Genomic DNA, 22406 nt, shown 5'->3' with positions numbered 1-22406 from the left:
GCAGCCTTGCCCAGTGTCCATGCAGCCTTGCCCAGTGTCCTTGCACTCTGAACGTTTAAAATTACCGCCGCGGCGCAGAGATAGACAGAACCGGATGTCCTGTGTACTCGGCTCCTCTCGCAGTCACGCCCCTTGCCCAGGCTCCTATGATGGACCTAACACAGGTCCAATGGTGGGACTGGGCTTGACTGCGAGCAGACCCGAGCCTAGCTGAGTACACAGTACACTCGGCTATGTGTATATCGGCGGCGCTCGCTCCTCTTCCCCTTACAGACAGCAGGGGTACCTGCTTACAGATACCTGGGTACGTATAGCCTGCACCCAGGATTTCCCCCTGATTTTAAGGGGGAAAAAGTGTGTGTTATATGCCGATAAATACGGTACTTAAGCTGGCTATATACTATACAGAGCTGATAGACACATTTTTTTTTTTTGATTGGTAGCCTCATATTTCTTTCCTGACAGCTTGTTTAGTGTAGTGTGATACAAATGTAGCAAGTACAAATTTTGAGTTATTATTATGTAGAGACTCGGCCTAACTTCTAAACAACTGCTGAGATAAAATATCAGCCGAGGAAGGGGCACATTGGGCCAGATTCACAAAAGAGATACGACGGCGTATCTCCTGATACGCCGTCGTATCTCTGTGATCCGCCCGTCGTAACTATGCGGCTGATTCATAGAATCAGTTACGCATAGATAGCCCTAAGATCCGACAGGTGTAATTGACTTACACCGTCGGATCTTAGGATGCAATTCTAGGCCGGCCGCTAGGTGGCGATTCCATTGCGGTCGGCGTAGAATATGCAAATGACTAGTTACGGCGATTCACGAACGTACGCTTTACCCGTCGCTCTAAATTTACGTTGTTTCCGTCGAGATACGCCGCGTAAAACTAAGGCTGCCCTCTAGGTGGTCTAGCCAATGTTAAGTATGGCCGTCGTTCCCGCGTCGAAATTTTAAAATTCACGTCGTTTGCGTAAATTGTCCGTGAATGGCGCTGGACGCCATTTACGTTAACATCGAAACCAATGACGTCCTTGCGACGTCATTTAGCGCAATGCACGTCGGGTAATTTGACGGACGGAGCATGCGCAGTACGTTCGGCGCGGGAACGCGCCTAATTTAAATGGTGCCCGCCCCATTTGAATTAGGCGGGCTTGCGCCGAGCGGATTTACGTTACACCGCTGCAAGTTTACAGGTAAGAGCTTTGTGAATCAGGCACTTACGCTGTAAACCTGCGGCGGTGTAATGTAAATGGGATATGTTACACCGCCGCAGCGTAACGTATTTGTACCTGAATCTGGCCCATTGCTCTTAGTGAGTTGACTAAATCATAGTCTTACATTTTAAGAAGAGCAGTAAAGGATAACTACCGTGTAGACCTGCACAGGAAGCATAGCCTGAACATGTAACAATCTAATATGGCTACCTTCACGTACCTTTTTACATATGCAGGTATACAAACTTACAAACAGGTATATTTAAAAAAAAAATTAAAACATAAATTCCCTTTTAGAGAACTTTTACTAGTGGTTTTTAATTATTAGCAGTGAGGGAATTTATATAAGTAGTTTATGAGTCTATATTGTAAAAGTATGTATTTTAATAGCATGTATCTCTTTCCTTTAGCCTGTGGTAATCTACGATATGAATTCTCTTATGATGGGAGAGGATCAAATCAAGTACCAATACTCCCTGTCGCCCTATATGGAGCAAAACAAGGAAGTTGCCATTCGCATTTTTCAGAGGTGTCAGTCTCGTTCTGTGGAAGCTGTGCGAGAGATCACTGAATTTGCCAAAAACATCCCGGGATTTGTCAGCCTGGACCTGAACGACCAAGTAACTCTCTTGAAGTATGGTGTCCATGAGATCATATTTACAATGCTGGCATCTCTCATGAATAAAGATGGTGTTCTCATTGCTGATGGACAAGGCTTCATGACTCGGGAGTTTCTCAAGAGTTTAAGGAAACCCTTTTCTGGGTTTATGGAACCCAAGTTTGAATTTGCCATTAGGTTTAATGCACTAGAACTGGACGACAGCGATCTAGCCATCTTCATAGCTGTCATCATACTTAGTGGAGGTAAGATGTTCTCTGTGCTGAACGCCAAATTAGTTGTATTTCTAATGGAGGCAAAACTGTATTTATTGAAGCAAACATAACGTTTTCAACATTTTATAACCAGTGCCAGTCACAGTTGTACTGTGAGCACCATTCCAAAAGGGGGGGGAGGGGCCTGTCCTTACCATAAGTGCTGGACAGGCTGCCTACTTCTGGTGTCCATAAATGGCATGGCCCACTATGGCCACTTTCTGCTGGCAAGGTAAAAAAAACACAGCAAGCTGTGACATACCATAACAAAAAAGGGGCGGGAGGGTGGGCAGCTCTTCACAGCACGCTTCCAAAAAGACCCAGAATTCCCTGGGGCGATCCCTTTTACCTGAGCTCAGGCCCAACCCATCCTACAAACTAACCAATCCTTCCGTGACCACCGCCTTGTCCAGTACCTGGCCATGCCCCCATCAGTCAAGGCTCTCTTTCCCTAAGGGGCTCAAGAGGCCTTCAATACACTGTATATGTGAAGTGGCAATGTTATCGCCCTAGGACAGCAAATGTGTTAGACCTGCAAAACATCCCTTCTCACCTTTTTATGTGTGTATATATATATATATATATGTGTGTGGTAATGCAGCCCCAAAATGAAGGTATTGGTCAGCTGCAATAGTTCACATTTTTGTTCTTGGGTCAGTGACTTAGAAAATACTGAAACCAGAGATTCTCCATGACAGCCAGGCAACTATGATTTTCAGAAGGTCAGCAATGGCCCATGTTCTTCTCAATTGATGAATTTTCCTTAGAAATGATAACAAATGTGGCCTTATTTTGTCCTCCCTGTTATTCATAAATGGTAAACTGAAGAATTCCTTTGATCTTTTTACATGTTCAGTAGGAACTTATAATCAGCAAGCGACTTGTTTATAAATAAAACGGTATACATGAAGAGCTTAAATTGCATAGAATCACATGCACACAGAGGCCTGGTTAGCCATTAATAACATGATTATCATGGCACATTGGCAACATTTCCTCCAGGACTAAATTACTTGACAAGGAATAACTGGTTATATAAGTGAAAAAGGTTTCTGCAAGAATATTCAAGTGTCTATTTCTTTTATACAGTAACCGGCACATCATGCATAAACAGTAGACAGACATGCATTCTCAATACAGCCTCAAGTCTCTGTTGACGTCATTGATGTATACACTTGTATTGCCCACATATCTATGAATTGGGCACCAGTGGCTGCCGGCGATTATTTCCTTTGGGGGGGCAGCAAACAGTAACACCAAACTCCACTCCCCCGTCAGTCGGCGGGTCTGGTGCACTGAATCATGCCATGTAATCAGCGCTTCGGATCCTCTTTCAGCAGCGGCAGTGGCTCAACCTCATTTTCCTCCCTCCTGGCTCTGGCTTCCATTTCCTCCCTCCTTCCCCTGCTCTCCACGGTCGGCCAATCGGGAGTCTTCTCTTTTCGGCCAATCAGAGAACCAGTCTCAGACCTGCTTCTTATTGGCTGGATTGGGGATCAGTGTTACAACTGCAAATATTAATTTGCTGTTGCAACACCTGGGTGGGCTCGTAGCGCAATGCTCTTCACCATGAGTTCACCTTTTTTGAAGCCCATTAGAGCTTATGGCTCTAATCAGGCGCTTCAAAAATATACCCACGCCGCTGTAATTCAGGTGCTTGGCATCCGGAAAGGGGCCGGACGCCTGAATAGGGGGTGGTAGCGTCAGCCGTTGATAGATTTCATGCCATGCATGAATCTATCCATTAGTCATATAGGGGGTGGCTGGAGAGAGGGGGTGGTGCCCGGAGCGCCGCAAATGGCCAGGCCGCCACTGGCAGACACCCTTATTTTATAATTGTATTGGGAGAATAAGGTCAGCCATAGATGGTTTGAATTTCAACCGGTTCAGCAGGAACCAGCCAAGATTCGAACATGTATAAACAAGTTGAATATATAGACACTTGCAATTATCAATGTCTTCCCTCCCGCCGATCCATTGTAAGCGGCCCCCCCTGGTAGAATACAATGGATCGGCTGAAGGGATTCCCCTCCCGACACTGTCTGTGTTGACGGGGCAATCATGCGAATTTCTTTGCTCTGTGTATGGCCTGCCTTTAATGGATCAGCTCTGTTCAGTCTTTCCCCTAGCATGATTGGTCTAACATGTCTACTATAGTCAGTAGGTAACTGGAACTCCATTCCATTTATAGGTTAGCACCCCTATTAAGCTTTTATTGCTGCCTGTGTCCCCATTGAGATTTACTCTTTCTGTTTGTCCTAGTAAGTAAGGCGAAAAACAAACTATTTCAGTTGCCACTGTAATAAGTTGCAAGGGCATATCTCCTAGTGGAGACACATAATAAAAGTTGGGGATTCTCAATAACTTTAAATAAAAATGTATTGCTAAAAAAAAATTGGGGATTCTCCTTGCTCTTCAAATTGCAACTATGTTTTCTTGTAGTAAGGGATGTGTAGCACTACCCCCAAAGGAGCTGCTGGTTTAAATTGGGTTTTGCACATTACCTCTACGTTCGTTGTCCAGGGAAGAAAGTCTGTAAAAATTGCAATGTCCACACAAGATGTAAAACCTTCAACTGTTAGGTTTTATTTTTGCTGCATAAAACTTGTGAAGAAAGTAGAAGGTAGAAGGAGAGAAGGGGAAGGTTCAGGTACGCGGTACAGAATGCACAAAATGTATCTAAAGTTCCTGTATTCACCACTCACTCCTGGATAGACCCCTCTTACATGGCCCAGCAGCCGGAATGATGCACGGACAGTATGAGAACAGTCTCTGCCACAGACCGTCTGAGAACAAAAAATGGATAGTCAGGAATCCTCTGCCACAGGATTTAAGTCCCAAACTTCCTGCCTTACAGTCAAAGAGCCTTTAAGCCGATCCGGCGGACTGTAAGACAAATTGAGTAGTGGATCCTTTTATAACGAGGTCACCAGGCCTATCCCGAGACATCAGCATGCCTCGCTTGGGCTCCTCCAGGGCAGGACCTCCCCCGGTTTCCTTTGTTAAGAAGCTTCCCCCACTTGGATGGACAGCTTGGGATCCCTTCTAGTATCATAGACCCCTGCCAGCATAGCTGGGCCTACCCGATAGAGATGCAGCCTCGGACCAACGTGGTCCCAGGGCTGGAATCACACACACGTGCCAGGAGGGCCACGAGGCGTAGGACCCGAAAAACGGCGTCTGCCCCTTAAGTATCCCTTCCCAGTATGCACCGCGGGGCACCACTCCCACTGGGCTGCTGCAGAGAAGGGTCACTTAACACACCATGGTTCGTCCGAGTTCCAACACGAGCCTGAGGTGGTAACGCCACCTACAGGCAACAGGGGAAAACTTCTTTCGAGCACAACCATAGCCAGAACAGAGGCTAATTTCCATGGAATTAGTAAAGTCTGAGCCCAACTATAGGCTCAGACGCCCTCTAAATTTAGCATAGCACACCAATCATTGGGAGCAGGGCGCTACATACATATCTCAGTTGTGGTAACAGATACATAATACCCACTCCATCTAGGGCTTCTACTGTAAATATTGTAGCTTGATAGAGTCGAAACTGGTAGGATCAGGTGACCATCATCTAACCTGTATAGCTTTTTTTCAAGCTTTTTGCCCTTTACCTGCTGATCTCGGCGGTAACACACTTTCTGTGCTAGGGTGACAATGCTCACTCACCATACTGTATCTTTGAGGAGTATTGTTGCCACTGTAGGGCAGGGCTACAGAACACCTTCCTTCTCCTCTTCTCTATAACCTAGCAGGAGGTGTTCTGTAGTTCACAGAAAAACTGGGAACAATGTAACTGATAAGAGTGTAGCAGAGCCATGGAGCACATGAAGATATCAGCTTACTATATTATTGGCAGGATCAACAGATATTTTTGCAAATATTGAACAGATACAACAAGATATATGCAAACCTTTTCAATTGTATATTTAACAGACCAAAATGGACCAAATAAGAGTAGTCCATTGTAGGGTTTACATAGACACTACCAGACACCAGTGAAAAGATATTCTAGCTGCTTCTCTTCTTTCCTGGTGCTTTGGCTTTGTCGCTAGTACTAGGCAGGACTTGTGCCATTGCGCTCAGCTACATTCAGATTTTATAAGAGTTGGCATCATCATTAGGCAGAGAAAGCAGATTGGTTAAAGTGTAACTGTCCAGTAAACGTGAGATTAAAGCCATGTCATCTGAGGATAAGTTTACTGTGCTAATTTCCTTGTAGTTGTAGACTATATAAATACAGCAGGTTTAAACCAGGTCTAGATGTAGATTATGGTCTTGTTCAGTACTATATAATACAATCTGATATTATATTACATTAATCTCATAAATGTATATATTTATAGCCAGATTCAGAGAGGTTTACGCCGGCGTATCAGTAGATACACCGCCATAACTCTGAATCTGCGCCGTCGTACATTTAAGTGTATTCTCAAATTGAGATACACTTAAATGTAGCTAAGATACGACTGCGGGTATCTTAGCTGACTATTTACGCCGGCCGCTAGGGGCGTGTATGCTGATTTACGACTAGAATGCGTAAATCAGCACGATACGCCTATTCACGAACGTACTCTTGCCCGTCGCAGTAAAGATACGCCGTTTACGTAAGGCGTTTTCAGGCGTAAAGTTAGTCCAAAAAAATCTGGCCCAGCCAATGTTAAGTATGGACGTCGGTTCCGCGTCGAATTTTGAAATTTTTACGTCGTTTCCGTAAGTCGTCCGTGAATGGGGCTGGGCTTAATTTACGTTCACGTCGAAACCAATAAGTCTTTGCGGCGTAATTTGGAGCATGCGCACTGGTATATGTCCACGGACAGCGTTTGCGCCGTTCGTAAAAAACGTCAATCGCGTCGGGTCACGATTCATTAGCATAAAACACGACCACCTCTTCACAATTTAAATTAGGCGCGCTTAGGCCGGCACATTTACGCTACGCCGCCGTAACTTAGGACGCAAGTGCTTTGTGAATACAGCACTTGCCTCTCTAACTTACAGTGGCGTAGCGTAAATACGATACGCTACGCCGGCTCAAACATACACCGCCCTACGTGAATCTAGCTATTAGTTTGTTAAAGCCTTTATAATTTACAGAGAATTTGTAATAAATGCACCTATGACACCCTCTTAAATGGAACCCATCATTGAGCTTATATAGTTTGTCCTTCTTTTTCACGCTAAAGTCCCAAGCACACTGGGCATTTAGCCCCGATGCATGGAGCGCTAGCCTTTAGCTGTGAGCACAGGCAGGCTGCCAAACTCTATGAGAAATTTACAGCTGCTGTGGCGGGACAGGGCTTGACGATGCAACTAACAATAGAAATGTTTAGGTCGGTAGGTGCCCAGGGCCGAATGTCCATAGTGCAAGAATTCTGCATTCCGGGCAATGGTCCTCTGCCATAAATGTACTGTAAAGGCTCGTACACACGCTCGGTTTACTCGGCAAGAACCAGCAAGAAAACTGCTGGCAGAGCTTTCTTGCCGAGTATACCGAGCGTGTGTATGATGCTTTCAGGTTTCTTGTCAAGAAAACTGCCTAAAATCTTGATGAGAAAAATAGAGAACCTGCTCTCTATTTTCTCGCTGTGATTCTCAGGAGTGTTTTCCTGCCGAGAAACCCGAGAGTGTGTATACTTACCTGTCGCCGTGGAAACCCGCGCATGCTCAAAATGACTTTGACGCATGCGCGGTAGCTTCCTAGGCATAGGTAGGGTGCAGCAAGATGGCGGCAAGACGACGCTCGTCGTACGTGATGACGTCACCGCGTTCTTGCCTTTCAAAAGAACCGTGGTTCTTTTAAAAGGAGTGTCTGTACACTCGGGCGGCAAGAGATTCTTGGCAAGAATCTCGTAAGGAAAGACAACGTTTTTTTCCTGACGAGATTCTGGCCCGTGTGTACAGGGCTTAAAGTGGAGGTTCACCCGAAAAGTTAATTTTTAACCTTAGATTGAGGCTTATTTTGTCAAGGGGAATCGGGTAGTTTTTTTTAAATCGAAGCAGTACTTACCGTTTTAGAGAGCGATATTCTCCGCCGCTTCCGGGTATGGGCTGCGCGACTGGGCGTTCCTATTTGATTGACAGGCTTCCGACGGTCGCATCTATCGCGTCACTATTTCCGAAAGTAGCCAAACGTCGGTGCGCACGCGCTGTATAGAGCCGCACCAACGTTCGGCTTTTTTCGGGTACTCGTGACACGATGTATGCGACCGTCGGAAGCCTGTCGGAAGCCTGTCAATCAAATAGGAACGCCCAGTCCCGAAGACCATACCCGGAAGCAGCGGAGAAGATCGCTCTCTAAAACGGTAAGTTTACACAGGCATCTCTCTGTTCTGCAGCTCCGTGACACAATCGCGGGACACCGGGAGACATCGAGTCTGCAGGTCCCGTGGGCACGGTCACAAAGCTCGCCGCCACGGTGCAAAATTCAAAGCTTTGTGCAGCCATGCCATTCTGCTGACGTATATGTTTGTGACATGGTCGCCAAGCGGTTAAATACACTTTAATCACTTTCCCAGTGACAATAGGAACACATATAGCAATAAAAACTAGAAGAAGACTGCAACTTTTATAAAGTTTTACTGTCACCATCTCTGTTTCAGAAAAAGCCAGCACATCTTTTGTTTGCTCATATACAGTATGTGCGTTAAATTGAGGACACAAGATTGACCAATTAAATCCAATATACAGACAGAATAATCTTTCCTCCTAGGAGCATTTACACGATCATAAATAACACATATCTAAACCCCTAAACCAAAAATGTAATATACTGCATATCAGCTTAACTGTACTTAACTGTACTTACAATTTTCAGGTGCTTTATCGCTAAAAATAGCGCCTGAAAAACGCCTCCCATGCCACCCCAGTGTGAAAGCCCGAGTGCTTTCACACTGGAGCGGTGCGCTTGTGCTATGTTACAATAAGTCCTGCAAGCAACATCTTTGTGGTGGTTTGGGAGTGCTGTATACAGTGCTCCTAATCCGCCCCTGCCCATTGGAATGCATGGGCAGCACTTCCTATACGCCTGAAAAGTGCTTTGCAATCGCTGCAATGTGGGCAGTTTTAACCCTTTCTTCGGCCGCTAGTGGGGGTTAAAAGCGCCTGCTAGCGACCGAAAAGCGCAGCTAAAACGACGGTAAAGTACCACTAAAACTAGCTGCGCATTACTGCTAATGTGGAGCAGCCCCAGTGTGAAATAAGGTTACTTCATGTTATAGAAGACAGGAAAAGCTACTGATGCGTTTTACACCGTATGACGGTGCTTAATCATAGCTTTGATTAAGCACCTCCATACGGTGTGAAACGCATCAGCATCTTTTCCTGTCTTCTGTAACATGAAGTAACTGTAATGGATTTCATCTGCTACATAAGATATCAAGAAAGATGCCTTCAACGGTTTGCGGCCATCCAGGACTTTATCTTCCTTCCTAATTTGTTGCAGAGCCAGCACCTGTAAGGCCTCATTCACACAGGCGGACTCCGTCGATACGGAGTCCGCCTGCTCCCGCCAGCTCAGCGGGAGATCTGTCCGCAGATCTCCGCTGAGCCGACGGATGACAAGCTCCTCTCTGCTCACTGAGCGGGGAGGGGGCTTGTCGGGCACCGCTGTCTCCTATGGAGCGATCTGATGAAAACGGACAGCATGTCCGTTTTTATCAAATCTTACCCGATCCGATACGTGTCCCCATACGTCTGTTTTTAGCGGATCGGATCGGGTCGGATGTCAGCGGACAGCTTGCACTGCCAGTCTGGCAACAATGGCATCGGCTTGAATTTTTTTTTAAAGTAGCACTGAAAAATGCCAAGATAAAAATGAACAGCCCATTGAAAGAAAAAATAGCAAAGTCAGCTATTTTTGCAATAGTCACCTTCAATCTTGAGATTGATCCCATAGTACTTTTTGCTGGCACTAGATGTCTTCAGCCTGATGGTCAGCATTATTCAATCTGCTTCCTCTGAGTCCATATCATTCTGGCCCCTTTTTAGCCTGTGACTGGACAGTGAAAAGAGAAGCAGCACAATGATGAGCTTATCTCTGTGTTTATGTTACTTTGTCTTCAGCATGCTTCCTGTCAGCACATGATTTGATTGGCTTCTTGTACTGGTTCTTCCTCTCCCACATATGTAAAGGAATTACATAGTTACATATTTAGTCAGGTTGAAAAAAGACACAAGTCCATCCAGTTCAACCACAAAAAAATAAACAAACAAAATAAAAAACACAGTACAATCCCATACACCCAACTCCATACCCACAGTTGATCCAGAGGAAGGCAAAAAAAACCAGCAGAGCATGATCCAATTTGCTACAGCAGGGGAAAAAATTCCTTCCTGATCCCCCGAGAGGCAATCAGATTTTCCCTGGATCAACTTTACCTACAAATCTTAGTACTCAGAAAAAAACCTTTCCGTATTTTGAGATGACATCTCTTTTCCTCTAGACGTAGAGAGTGCCCACTTGTCCTCAGTGTTGACTGTAAAGTGAATAACTCAACACCAAGTTCACTATATGGACCCCTTATATATTTGTACATGATGATCATATCCCCCCTTATTCTCCTCTTCTCAAGAGTGAATGAATTTAGTTCTTCTAGTCTTTCCTCATAGCTGAGCTCCTCCATGCCTCTTATCAGTTTGGTTGCCCTTCTCTGCACTTTCTCCAGTTCTCCGATATCCTCCGATAAATTCTTGGTACTTTCACTGGGTGAATTTTTTTATTTATTTTTATTGATACTGTAATTACAGAATTGTATTCATTTGTGTCATATCTGCCTACAGTTCAACCATAATGGGACATTTTTAAATTGTTGTTCTTCAATTTTCTGTATTTTTTTTTTCCAGATCGTCCCGGATTGTTAAATGTGAAGCCCATAGAAGACATTCAGGACACAATGCTACAAGCGTTGGAGCTACAGCTTAAGATAAACCACCCAGACTCCTCCCAGCTCTTTGCTAAACTTCTCCAAAAGATGACGGACCTTAGACAAGTGGTGACAGAGCATGTTCAGCATTTGCAGGTTATAAGGAAAACGGAGGCCGAGATGAGCCTTCATCCACTATTGCAAGAAATCTATAAGGATTTGTACTGAACATCTGACAATACCTTCATTACTTCATTCAGCGATCATCGCAATGGCTCTACAAGATGTTGTGTAGATTCTTCACTCACACTTATTCTAGAGCTAAGAGACCTTGTAGAAATATGATTAACATCTAAAGCGAGCAACAAGATCCTCCATGGAATCAACCTTCGAATCTGCAAGAGAAGCACAAGGACTTGTGATGACCTCCTTCTTCTACAAGAGATCTACAAAGACTTGTGCCAACCCACATCTACAAGAGACCTGCCAGTACCTGTACGGAACTAAACTTTTTTTCTAATTATGTATTTTTACAATTTGCACTATTTTTATGAGGGAAAACAGTAAAAACATTACTGTGACAAAGCCTTAAAAGACACAAAGCTTTCATATAACTGGTCTATTTTATGCAACTGGTTTATAAAACAAATGTACAATTACCTTTTAATATTAAAATGTGTTATAAAAGGATATGTGTGGTGGATTGATATTCATTTGTGACACTATACTTTATATGGTAAATGGCACAGAATAGAACTTCCCTGAATTGTTGACCACATTCTTTCATTATAATTTCTTACAATGGCAGACATTTTTTACAGATTACCAAGATTTTGGCATTGCATAGATACATAATACAGAATGCTAATATCAAAACATTACCAGAAGCGGCACCCCTTCTGCAAAATTATCCAAAAATATCATATATTCGCAAAGTGAGTCTGAAGGAAACATCTTCTATTGATTTTGGTTAGAGTAGGGAAGGGGTGAGAATCACTGACTTTGCTTGCATTGGTTTATGAAAGATCGTTTTTGCCGGACCAAGCTTTTAATATTCTATTAAGAAGGTAAGTTATAATTTGGATAAAGGAAGCCTTTGGATATCCAGTGGAACCTCTGATTACAAGCATAATCCGTTCCAGGGGAATGCTCGTAAGCCAAAGTACTTGCATATCAAAGCGAGTTTCCCCATTGAAGTCAATGGAAACGAAAACAATTAGTTCTGCATTGACTTCAATGGCATGCAATACCGCATGTGGCCAGAGGAGGGAGAGCCTCGGAAACGGCCGGAAAAGCAGAGGACACCGGCTGACCTTGGCAAATCTCAGAAAGGCTTGGGAATGGAGTGTTTCCGCGTCTTTCCGAGCATTATCGAACAGCGCTGTTCAGCTCCGCTTGGCTCCCGCGCCCTCCCACCTCAGCACAAATGCGGTACTGCACATCCCTTTGGCTTGAATCCTGCTCATTTTGCGAGACAACACATTCGCAAAGCGAGTTAGGATTTTTTAAAATACATTTTTTGTATTGCGAAACGCTCTTTAACCACATTACTCGCAATCCGAGGTTCCACTGTAGTGTATCTAAATTTCACTATGGCATTTGATACAGTACCCCATTAACACTTAGGCCCAGATTCTCATACATTCGCGCTGCTCCTGGGCAGCGTAATATATGAGCTCTACGTTACACCGCCGCAGGTCTACAGGTTTACATCCTGATTCTCAGAACACTTACCTGTAAACTTGCGGCGGTGTAGCGTTAGATTGCTCGGCGCAAGCCCGCCCAATTCAAATGGGGCGGGCACCATTTAAATTTGGCGCGCTCCCGCGCCGAGCGTACTGCGCATGCTCCGTCGGGTAAATTACCTGACGTGCATTGCGCTAAATGACGTCGCCCCGACGTCATTTGCCTAGATGTATACGTAAATGGCGTCCAGCGCCATTCACGGACGTCTTACGCAAACGACTTAATTTTTATTCAATTCGACGCGGGAACGACGGCCATAGTTAACATTGGTTGCGCCTGTTAATTAGCAGGGGCAACCTTACGCGTCGGGTACGCTGCGCAAACGACGTTAATTTGCTGCGTCGACCTCGCGTATGTTCGGGAATCGCCGTACTTACCTCATTTGCATAGACGACGGGGAAAAGCGACGATGCGACACCTAGCGGCGGGAAAAAAAATTACTTTTAAGATCTGACAGCGTAACAGCCTTACGCTTGTCAGATCTAATGGGTACCTATGCGAAACTGATTCTGAGAATCAGTCGCATAGATACCCGGGGCCAGATGAGGTGTTACGACGGCGCTAATGGTGTTGCGCCGTCGTAACGCCTTTGAGAATCTGGCCCTAAATTTACAAATTGGCATTGATGATAGTGTATGTACTTGGATAGAAAACTGGTTGCAGGGGCGAGTCCAGAGGGTGGTGATTAATGGCATATTTTTTCTGAATGGTCTAGAGTTGTGAGCGGCATGCCCCAGGGCTCTGTTTAACTTGTTCATTAACCGTTTTGAGTTTGGAATAAATGGTTCCATCTCAGTGTTTGCTGATGATGCAAAGCAGGGCAATAACTTCACAACTTTATTACATTTGTAATATGGCAGATAAGATTTAACCCTTACGCTGCTAGATTTGTACGTTGTATAGACCTGACAGCGGGGGGGGGGGGGGGGGTTCACACACAATCAGATGTCTGCAACCACCTGGATTATGTGTAAAACTGACAAGGAGACTCCAGCCTGTCAGATGGAAGCATTCGGATGGCTGCGCTGCCGTCTGATTGCTTCCACACTCCCCCCCTTCGGTAATGGCGCACCGCTACCATGTATTTTGGGCTCCACTTGCTCATCTGCGGGCCTTAAAGCGACACAGCGGATGCCGGCGGGTGAAGTAGAGGGAGGAGAGCGAACACATGTCTGCTCTCCTCCCCCTCTTGTGGGTGACCCGGAAATCAACGTATATGACGCCACTTCCAGGTCACCTTGTCACTTTCCCTGGCTAGCATTGCAATAAATCCAGTGGAACCTAGAGAAGACATGCAGCGCCTTTTTAGAAAGAGAGAGAGCGAGCCTGTCACTAAAAAATCATCACATAGGGGTACTCTGTCCCCTATGTTATGAAAAAAAAAATTAACTGCTTGCCGACCAGTGCACTACGATATACTTCAACAGCATGGCACAGACAGGGAAGCGGCATTGTGGACGTGCACGCCCGCCGAGAGTTCTGTGACTCCGACCGCGGGACCCGCGGCCTCAATGTCTGCGGGCATACGTGCGATCGTGTCACAGTGAGGAAGAAGGGGGAAATGCTTCTGTTAACAAGCATTTCCCCAGTCTTCCTAGTGACAGGACAGTGATCACAGCTTCCTGTAATCGGAAACAGTTATCACTGTCCTGTCACACACTAGGGCACACTTAACCCCCTTAATGCCATCTAGTGGTTAACCCCTTCACTACCAGTGTCATTTTCACAGTAATCCGTGCATTTTTATAGCACTGATTGCTGTAAAAATTACAATGGTTCCAAAAATGTGTCAAAAGTGTCCGATGTATCCGTCATAAAGTCGCAGTCATGATAAAAATCGCAGATTGCCGCCATTACTAGTAAAAAAATAATAATAATAATAATAAAAATGCCATAAAACTATCCCCTATTTTGTGGACGCTATAACTTTTGCGTAAACCAATCAATTAACGCTTATTGCAACTTTTTTACCAAAAATATGTAGAAGAATACATATCGGCCTAAACTGAGGAAAAAAAATCTCTATTTTTGTTTATAGCGCAAAAAATAAAAAACGCAGAGGTGATCAAATATCACCAAAAGAAAGCTCTATTTGTGGGGAAAAAAAGGACGCCAATTTTGTTTGGGAGCCACGTCGTACGGCCGCGCAATTGCAGTTAAAGCGACGCAGTGCCGAATCGCAAAAACTGGCCAGGTCCTTTACCTGCATAATGGTCCAGGTCTTATTGAGTGTGTGCTATACACTAAAAATCATACCATCAGTGAGTGCAATATCAAACAAAATCACTTGGTGTCACCAGCGAGTGACAATCGCTATAAATTATACAATACAAATATTGAATATATAAAGTGCAAGTGCATAAATAGCAAATATAATAAAGTGTCCAATATAGAGTGCAATATCTATAAAGTGCAATGTCAAAAGAGATAAATCTTTGCAGAAAAAATATTTGTGCTGGTATAGACAATTAGGGGTGACTGTCTGTGAATCTTCCTCCACCATCACCTATCTAAGGGAATCTAAAAAGACACGCGGCCATTCACTAAAATTAGAAGAGAAGCAGTTTAACCTTAAACTACGTAGAGGATTCTTTACTGTAAGAGCGGGAAGGATGTGGAATTATCTTCCACAGGCAGTGGTTTTAGCGGGGAGCAGCAATCATTTCAAAAAACTATTAGATAAGCACCTGAACGACCACAACATACAGGACTATACAATGTAATACTGACATATAATTACACACATAGGTTGGACTTGTGTCTTTTTTCAACCTCACCTACTATGTAACCGTGACACCCATTACAGGTAGTCATATGTGCAGAAAGGTGCAGATATTCCAACGATTCAGCCAAGGGAGATCCTAGTGAACTCGGATCATGCTGCCAGATCTTCAGACATCCGTGGGGTGATGAAAAGAAGAGAACAGGCTCCCATAGGGAAGTTCACAATTTTATTAAAAAGTTCCATCTCAATAGGCAATATAAAAGCGAATATACAATGCAGGAAGAAAAAGTGATTTTGTTTGATATTGCACTCACTGACGGTATGATTTTTTGTGTATAGCACACACTCAATAGAGAGCGCAGTTTAATTAATATTTTTATGAATTCTTTTATACTATGTGGATAATTGTAGGTGTGATGCTGAGATTTCCAAACTTTTGGACATAATCTGAATAACTGGGACATGCGAGGGATAACCCCTTAGTTATACCTTGCACATTTTAGAATTGAGACATTGTTTTGTGACTGTTTCCTTTTCTGAATTACATAAAATGGTCCCTTTAAAGAAAAAATGAAATATCAGGCTCAGTTCTAGAAATTTATAGGTAGATTCAGGTAGAGTTAGGCCGACTTATCAGTATAAGCGTATGCTCAAACAGAGAAATACGCTTAAACATATCTAAGATAGGTCGGCTTGCGCCGTCCTATCTTAGATTGCAATTTTTCAGATGGCCGCTAGGTGGCGCTTCCATTGCGGTCGGCGTAGAATATGTAAATGAGTTGATACGCCGATTCACGAACGTACGCCCGGCCGCAGCAGTCGATTTACACCGTTTCCGTAAGGCATTAGCAGGCCTAAAGTTATTCCATCTATTAGGTGGAATAACAATGTTAAATTATGGCCGCCGTTCCCGCCGCGAGATTCAATTTTTTACGTTGTTTGCGTAAGTCGTCAGCGAATCGGGATTTACGTAGTTTACGTCCACGTCGAAATCAATAGGCCCGTGCGGCGTACTTAGCCGCAATGCACACTGGGAAATGTAGGCGCCCGGCGCATGCGCAGTAAAAAAATAATGTCAAGCACTATTAGCATACAACATGCCCCCCAACACACATTTGAATTCGGCGCCCTTACGCCCGCCTGCTTTAGGCTACGCCGCCGTAACATAGCAGGCAAGTACATTGAGAATCATGTACTTGCCTAGCTAACTTACGGCGGAGTAGCCTAAACACGCTAAGCTACGCCGCCGCAAGTTTAGGCGATTGTCTGTGAATCTACCTAATAGATCTCTTCAAGAGCATGGGCAATCTATCACTCATCATTTTCTGAGAAATGTGCCTATGAAAGGCCCACCTTTTACCCTATCCACAGGCCAGTTTTTGGCAAATAAAACTATTGTCTAGGGCACTTACTTACATAATTATTACATTTCAATGAATTTGTTATACAGTTGTTTCAACAGTAGTGGCAGCATGGGGGCCTAAAGTTAAAATTCTTGAAAAAAAGTATATATCAAGGGCGCTCCGGATATCAGGATCTAGCAAATAAAGTCTGTTTTGGAAGGGATAGACATCTTCTTACACTTAGGGCCACACTCAGAGAGAGACAAGCAATCTCTAATGATAAACAGAAAAACAAACAAAGGTACCGCTAAGTGCAGAAATAAAAACGTTTTAATATCCCCAAGGAGATTAAAAAACACTTACATGATAGAGGATGAAAAGGAGCATATAGTAAGTGTATCTAGGTGATGTTCCGATAGCAGGAAGGTCCTAGTATGTAATACTTCCAGTAGGATCCAGAAAACAACATCAGAAAGGGACGCATTTCGGAACTGCTGATTGGTTCCTTCTTCAGCCAATGACCAACTAGCAGTTCCGAGTTTGTGTTCCATGCTGGTTTTCGTCCCACTTCCGCTGAGGTAATTTCCATGCTCTATCCTCCACACTGACCGAGACAGCGTTATTGTGTATCCAGAGCCTGCAGCGTCCACCGGCTGTTGTTTTCTGGATCCTACTGGAAGTATTACATACTGGGAACATCACCTGGATACAATTACTACATGCTCCTTTTCATCCTTTATCTTGTAAGTGTTTTTTAATCTTCTTGGGGATATTAAAACCATTGCACAGAGCAGGCAAGTATATCAAAATTATTAGTAAAAAAAAAACTCAAACAAAAAACAGCCTTTACAATCACTTTAATAATAAGAAAGTCAAATACAATGGACTGTAGATAAGGGGAGTCTTCTGAAATTTTCAAAGATTTTGCTTTAATATACAACATTCCTAAATTACCTACTGTTCATTGAACACAATCACAAGGCAGATGTTGCACAATCTGTGCATAAAAATGAATGAGGCAATCTGTGTGAAAAGAGAAAATTGGTGGAAGGGAAATGTATGAATGGTAAACACAAATAGGATGAAGTTCATCATAGTAATAATTCTGAATTAGAAGAACACAAATTCAGAATAATGTAGGCTTTTGCATTGTAGTACGAACGTATCACACTTTTAAAAACAATTTTGAGATGGCAAGATACAAATAGATTATGAAATTGTTAAGTTAAACATGACCCATAAAAACAAAACAATCCTAGCTATGTGAATGGAAATATATCACATTTGTTATTTGTTTAGAATAAAGGGGAACTGAACTGTGGAAATGGTGCCCAAAAAATGACAGAGGACAAATAACTATCCCCCGTATTATCTGTGGTCTCCCTTTAGCTGACCCTTCCCCCATTATTGGCTCACATGCCTTGTTCTGCATTGTGCCCGCATATCGCGCCAACAATCCTGGTGGAGACAGGGCTTTGCTTCCTCATGCCAGAGCCTCCAGCAAGGAGAACAGTGAGCAGCACAGTAGTGACATCACTAACTCCAGTTCCAAAGACTGACGGCCAGAGGCAGCGGATTTCACACTACAGATAAACAGCTATGAGGCTGTAAGAGGCATGGGAGTGCTTAGGCACCCATACCAGAAAGTGCAATACTATGATTTGTGAGGGAATCCAGACAAAAGGTACATTTTTCAGGGTACTGCTTAGGCACAATTAACACTTGTCATGATCCTTGAAATACTCAAGTATTTGTCCTTTGATTCTATTACACAGTGGTGGGTAATCTGCCCTGTCTTAAAGCTAACCCCCTCCAGATGGCTCCATTGTCTGAAAGGAAGGCATTGTTCTGTGTTTGACTGTTTGTTTGTTTGTTTGTTTGTTTGTTTATGTACTTTATTTCCTAAAGCAGGCCATACACAGTCGAATTTCGAACACATTTATTTTTCAAAATCAGAAAGTTCATTTTTTTTGTGATCCGATGATGGCACCATTGATTTTTGAAATTCAGCCGACCAAACCTTCATGTTGCCGGGAATATTCGTTTCTCTCCGGGAATATTCTTTTCTTGCACATGCGCATTTTTTTCTATTACATTTCTCGCACGATTCTCCCATCATTGATCAGAAAATCGTTTGTTTTTCCAAAAATGTACAACATGTCAGATTCTTCAAATTTGTTTGCCGCACAAAAATCAGCTGTTGCTGCAGCACACTAACTCGTACGAATTTGTACGAAAATTCTTTGATACGATTTTCGAAAGAAAAGAAAATTCTTTCGAAATTCGAACCGTGTATGGCTGCCTTAAGACTTCTTTGTGTCACTACACATCTCAGTCCTCCTATTCAAGCTATCGTACCAATCCCTGCTCACCCTGTTTCAAGTCCTCTTGGCAGGGCCAAGAGGACCTAAGTGAGGACTAGAATGTACTTTACAATTGACTAATAGGAAAGTGGTTGTTTGGGCGGGGTGTTCAAACTGCTATGTATAAAAGTGTGTTGTGTGCATCCAATAAAGTGAGATTCCTGTCTGAACTTACATACAGCCTGCCTGGTGTTTGTTCTGAGCTATTACAACTGGATTTGAATGGCACATAGCTGTAGTTCGAGTCCCGGAGTATCGGATGACCGAACCATCAGACGTTGCGATCTGCAATCTGATTCAATAGCAGCAGAGGAGTATCAGGAGAGTGGAACCGAGCGAGCAGGGGCTTTTTACAACACTTTTAGATAAGAGTTTCTCAACCTTTTTATAGTCGAGACTCCCTTTAAAATGATGGACAGTCTCAGGGCACCCCATTCTAAAATGTAAAAAAACTATTCTAATAGCTTTACATGCAATGCAACAACATCCATACAAGTAGGACACCCAAAGTTAGAGGTTATTTATTCTTCTAAAGCAAGGACACTTTTGCACACTGGTACTGACTATTAATTCCAATATTTCTCTTCTCCCTCAATTTCTCTCTATCAGTCAGCTAATGTCACCCCAGTGCTGAGGGTGAGAGGAGGGTCAAACAAGGATGCTATGGAGGCAACAGACATCTTCCTTATTAACTTATGATGTCATTGGTTGTTAAGATGCCGGTGTCTAGAAAAGCGTAATGGTGCCTAATGAAAACCCGTGGCTTTGTGTAACTAAAAGGGAGACTTGATCCACCTGCTGGCTTGTATACAATTTTTGATACATTTTTGGGCATTTTGCCAAGGCCCCCCTGAAGAAACCTCAAGGCACCCTGACCTGGGCACCCTGGTTGAAAACGGCTGTTCTAGATGTTCCTTAGAACATTGCAATGTTTCACCTTTTAAGTTTGGTCCCACTTTATTGACACATAGGATTATATTTATGGTTTTAGAGTGTTTTATGATGTCGGTGTGAAAATAAGCCTTCACAGGTAAATACTATAAATAGCTTGCTGTGTAGTAGTTAATATGAAAGAGGTTTTTACTTCCATGATTTTGATAGCAACCCGATTACTTTTATGAAATTTCTCAATTAGAATGATTAAAAGTCTGAATAGTCAACCTCTATCTTTGTGCAGTGCTTTACCCTATATTATAATGTTGCTGGTGCAGAAGGTATATGGTCAGGACATGACCTTTACAAACACAGTGGAAGAGAAGAAAGTCTAGTTTGCTAATTTGCATACTCAACGCGGATTACGACGGGAACGTCACCTAGCGGCCGCCGAAAAATTGCATCTAAGATCCGAAGGCGTACGAAGACCTACGCCTCTCGGATCTAGCCGAGATGCCGTCGTATCTTGTTTTGAGGATTCAAAACAAAGATACGACGCGGGAAATTTTAAATTACGCCGGCGTATCTACCTTTTGTGGATCTACCCCATAGTAATCATATCTACCCAAGAGTATTTTAATTTAAATGTATTAAATAAATTGTATGACCATTTTTTTTCTTCTAGTTTTAGATTAGAGTAGGAAAGAAGTAAAATCCCTTATAAGTTTTTTGTGTCACCACCAAATAGATTTAACCACTTAAGGACCGGAAGGATTTGCCCCTTTTAATGACCAGGCCATTTTTTTGCGACACAGCACTACGTCGCTTTAACTGACAATTGCACGGTCGTGTGACGTTGTACCCAAACAAAATTGATGTCACTTTTTCCAACAAATAGAGCTTTCTTTTGGTGATATTTGATCACCTCTGCAGTTTTTATTTTTTGCAATATAAACAAAAAAAGCCTGACAATTTTGAAATGTATTACTTTTTGCTATAATAAATATCCCCCAAAAAAATGTTTCATCAGTTTAGGCCAATATGTATTCGTCTACATATTTTTGGTAAAAAAAAATACGCAATAAGTGTATATTGATTGGTTTGCGCAAAAGTTATAGCGTCTACAAAATAGGGGATACGGTTATGCCATTTTTATTATAATTTTTTTTACTAGTAATGGCAGTAATTAGCGATTTTTAGCGGGACTGCAACATTGCATTGGATAGATCGGACACTTTTGAATTTTTTTTGGGACCATTGACATTCATACAGCAATTAGAGCTAAAAATAGCCACTGATTACTGTATAAATGTCACTGGCAGGGAAGGGGATAACACTAGGGGGCGATCAAGGGGTTAAGTGTTCCCTAGGGAGGTGTTTTTAGCTGTGGGGGGAGGGGACTGACTAGAGGAGGAGAGATATCTCGGTTCCTGATCACTAGGAACAGCAGGGCCAAATTCCCAAAAACGTAGCCTAACTTAAATTTCAGCAGTTAAGTTACACGGCCTTAAAATTTCTACCTAAGTGCCCGATCCACAAAGCACTTACCTAGAAATTACACGCCGTGTAACTTAAGTGCCTCCATCGCAAGGCGGTCTTCCTCTCCGGGGGGCGATTACTATTTAAATGAGGCGCGCCGGCCGTACTGCGCATGCGTGTGATGTAATTTTCCCGACGTGCAGCGCGCAAACGTAATTTACGCCGGGCTTTGTGGATTGCGACGGGACAATAAAGTTGCGACGGGTGAAATAAAAAATACGCGCCGGGAAAACAAAAAAAAAAAAAAGAAATATTGACAGCGTCGCTCGGCATGCATTCCTGAGAGGGAGAACTCCATGCCAATTTTCAAAGAAAAAAGAAGAAACCCCCCCCCGGAGAGCGGAAGAAGAAACCCCCCCCCGGAGAGCGGAGAAGACCCCCGGAGAGTGGAAGAAGAAGCCCCCCCTGGTATTAGAGCTAAAGAAGACAGGGGGGCCTCCGGAGCAGACTAATAAATGATTTTAAAAACCCTTGTGTTGTGTGTTTAATAACTATCACTTTGCCTCCAGGTGAATGGGTAGGGGTACGATGTACCCCATATCCATTCACTTAGGGTGGGGGGCTGGTATCTGGGGGCCCCCTTATTTGAGGGGACTCCCAGATTCCGATAAGCCTCCACCCGCAGACCCCGCAACCAACGGCAAGGGTTGTCGGGAAGAGGTCCTGTCCTCATCAACATGGGGACAGGGTGCTCTGGGGTGGGGGGGCCCGCAGTGCGCCCCCCTGCCCCAGAGCACCCAACCCCCCCATGTTGAGGGCATGCGGCCTGGCACGGCTCAGGAGGGGGGGGCGCTCGCTCGTCCCCACTCCCATTCCTGACCGGCCGGGTAGCGTGCTTTGGATACGGGTCTGGTATGGAT

At 43.7% G+C, this 22406-nt stretch overlaps 1 protein-coding gene across 3 annotated transcripts in view; it reads left to right on the top strand.

Annotated features, from left to right (window-relative positions):
* Nucleotides 1–11647, top strand: part of PPARG (peroxisome proliferator activated receptor gamma) — a 109127-nt gene extending 97480 nt beyond the window's left edge. For all 3 annotated transcript variants that reach the window (XM_040359322.1, XM_040359321.1, XM_040359320.1), the window contains 2 exons: nt 1634–2087; nt 10938–11647. In XM_040359322.1, coding sequence (XP_040215256.1) covers nt 1634–2087; nt 10938–11185 — 702 coding nt within the window. In that variant the 3' untranslated portion in view covers nt 11186–11647. The remainder of the gene's footprint in view (nt 1–1633; nt 2088–10937) is intronic.
* Nucleotides 11648–22406: the final 10759 nt, after the last annotated feature.

This window comes from Rana temporaria, chromosome 7 (assembly GCF_905171775.1).
Source record: "Rana temporaria chromosome 7, aRanTem1.1, whole genome shotgun sequence".
NCBI lineage: Eukaryota > Metazoa > Chordata > Amphibia > Anura > Ranidae > Rana > Rana temporaria.
This window is presented reverse-complemented; position numbering and strand designations above follow the sequence as displayed.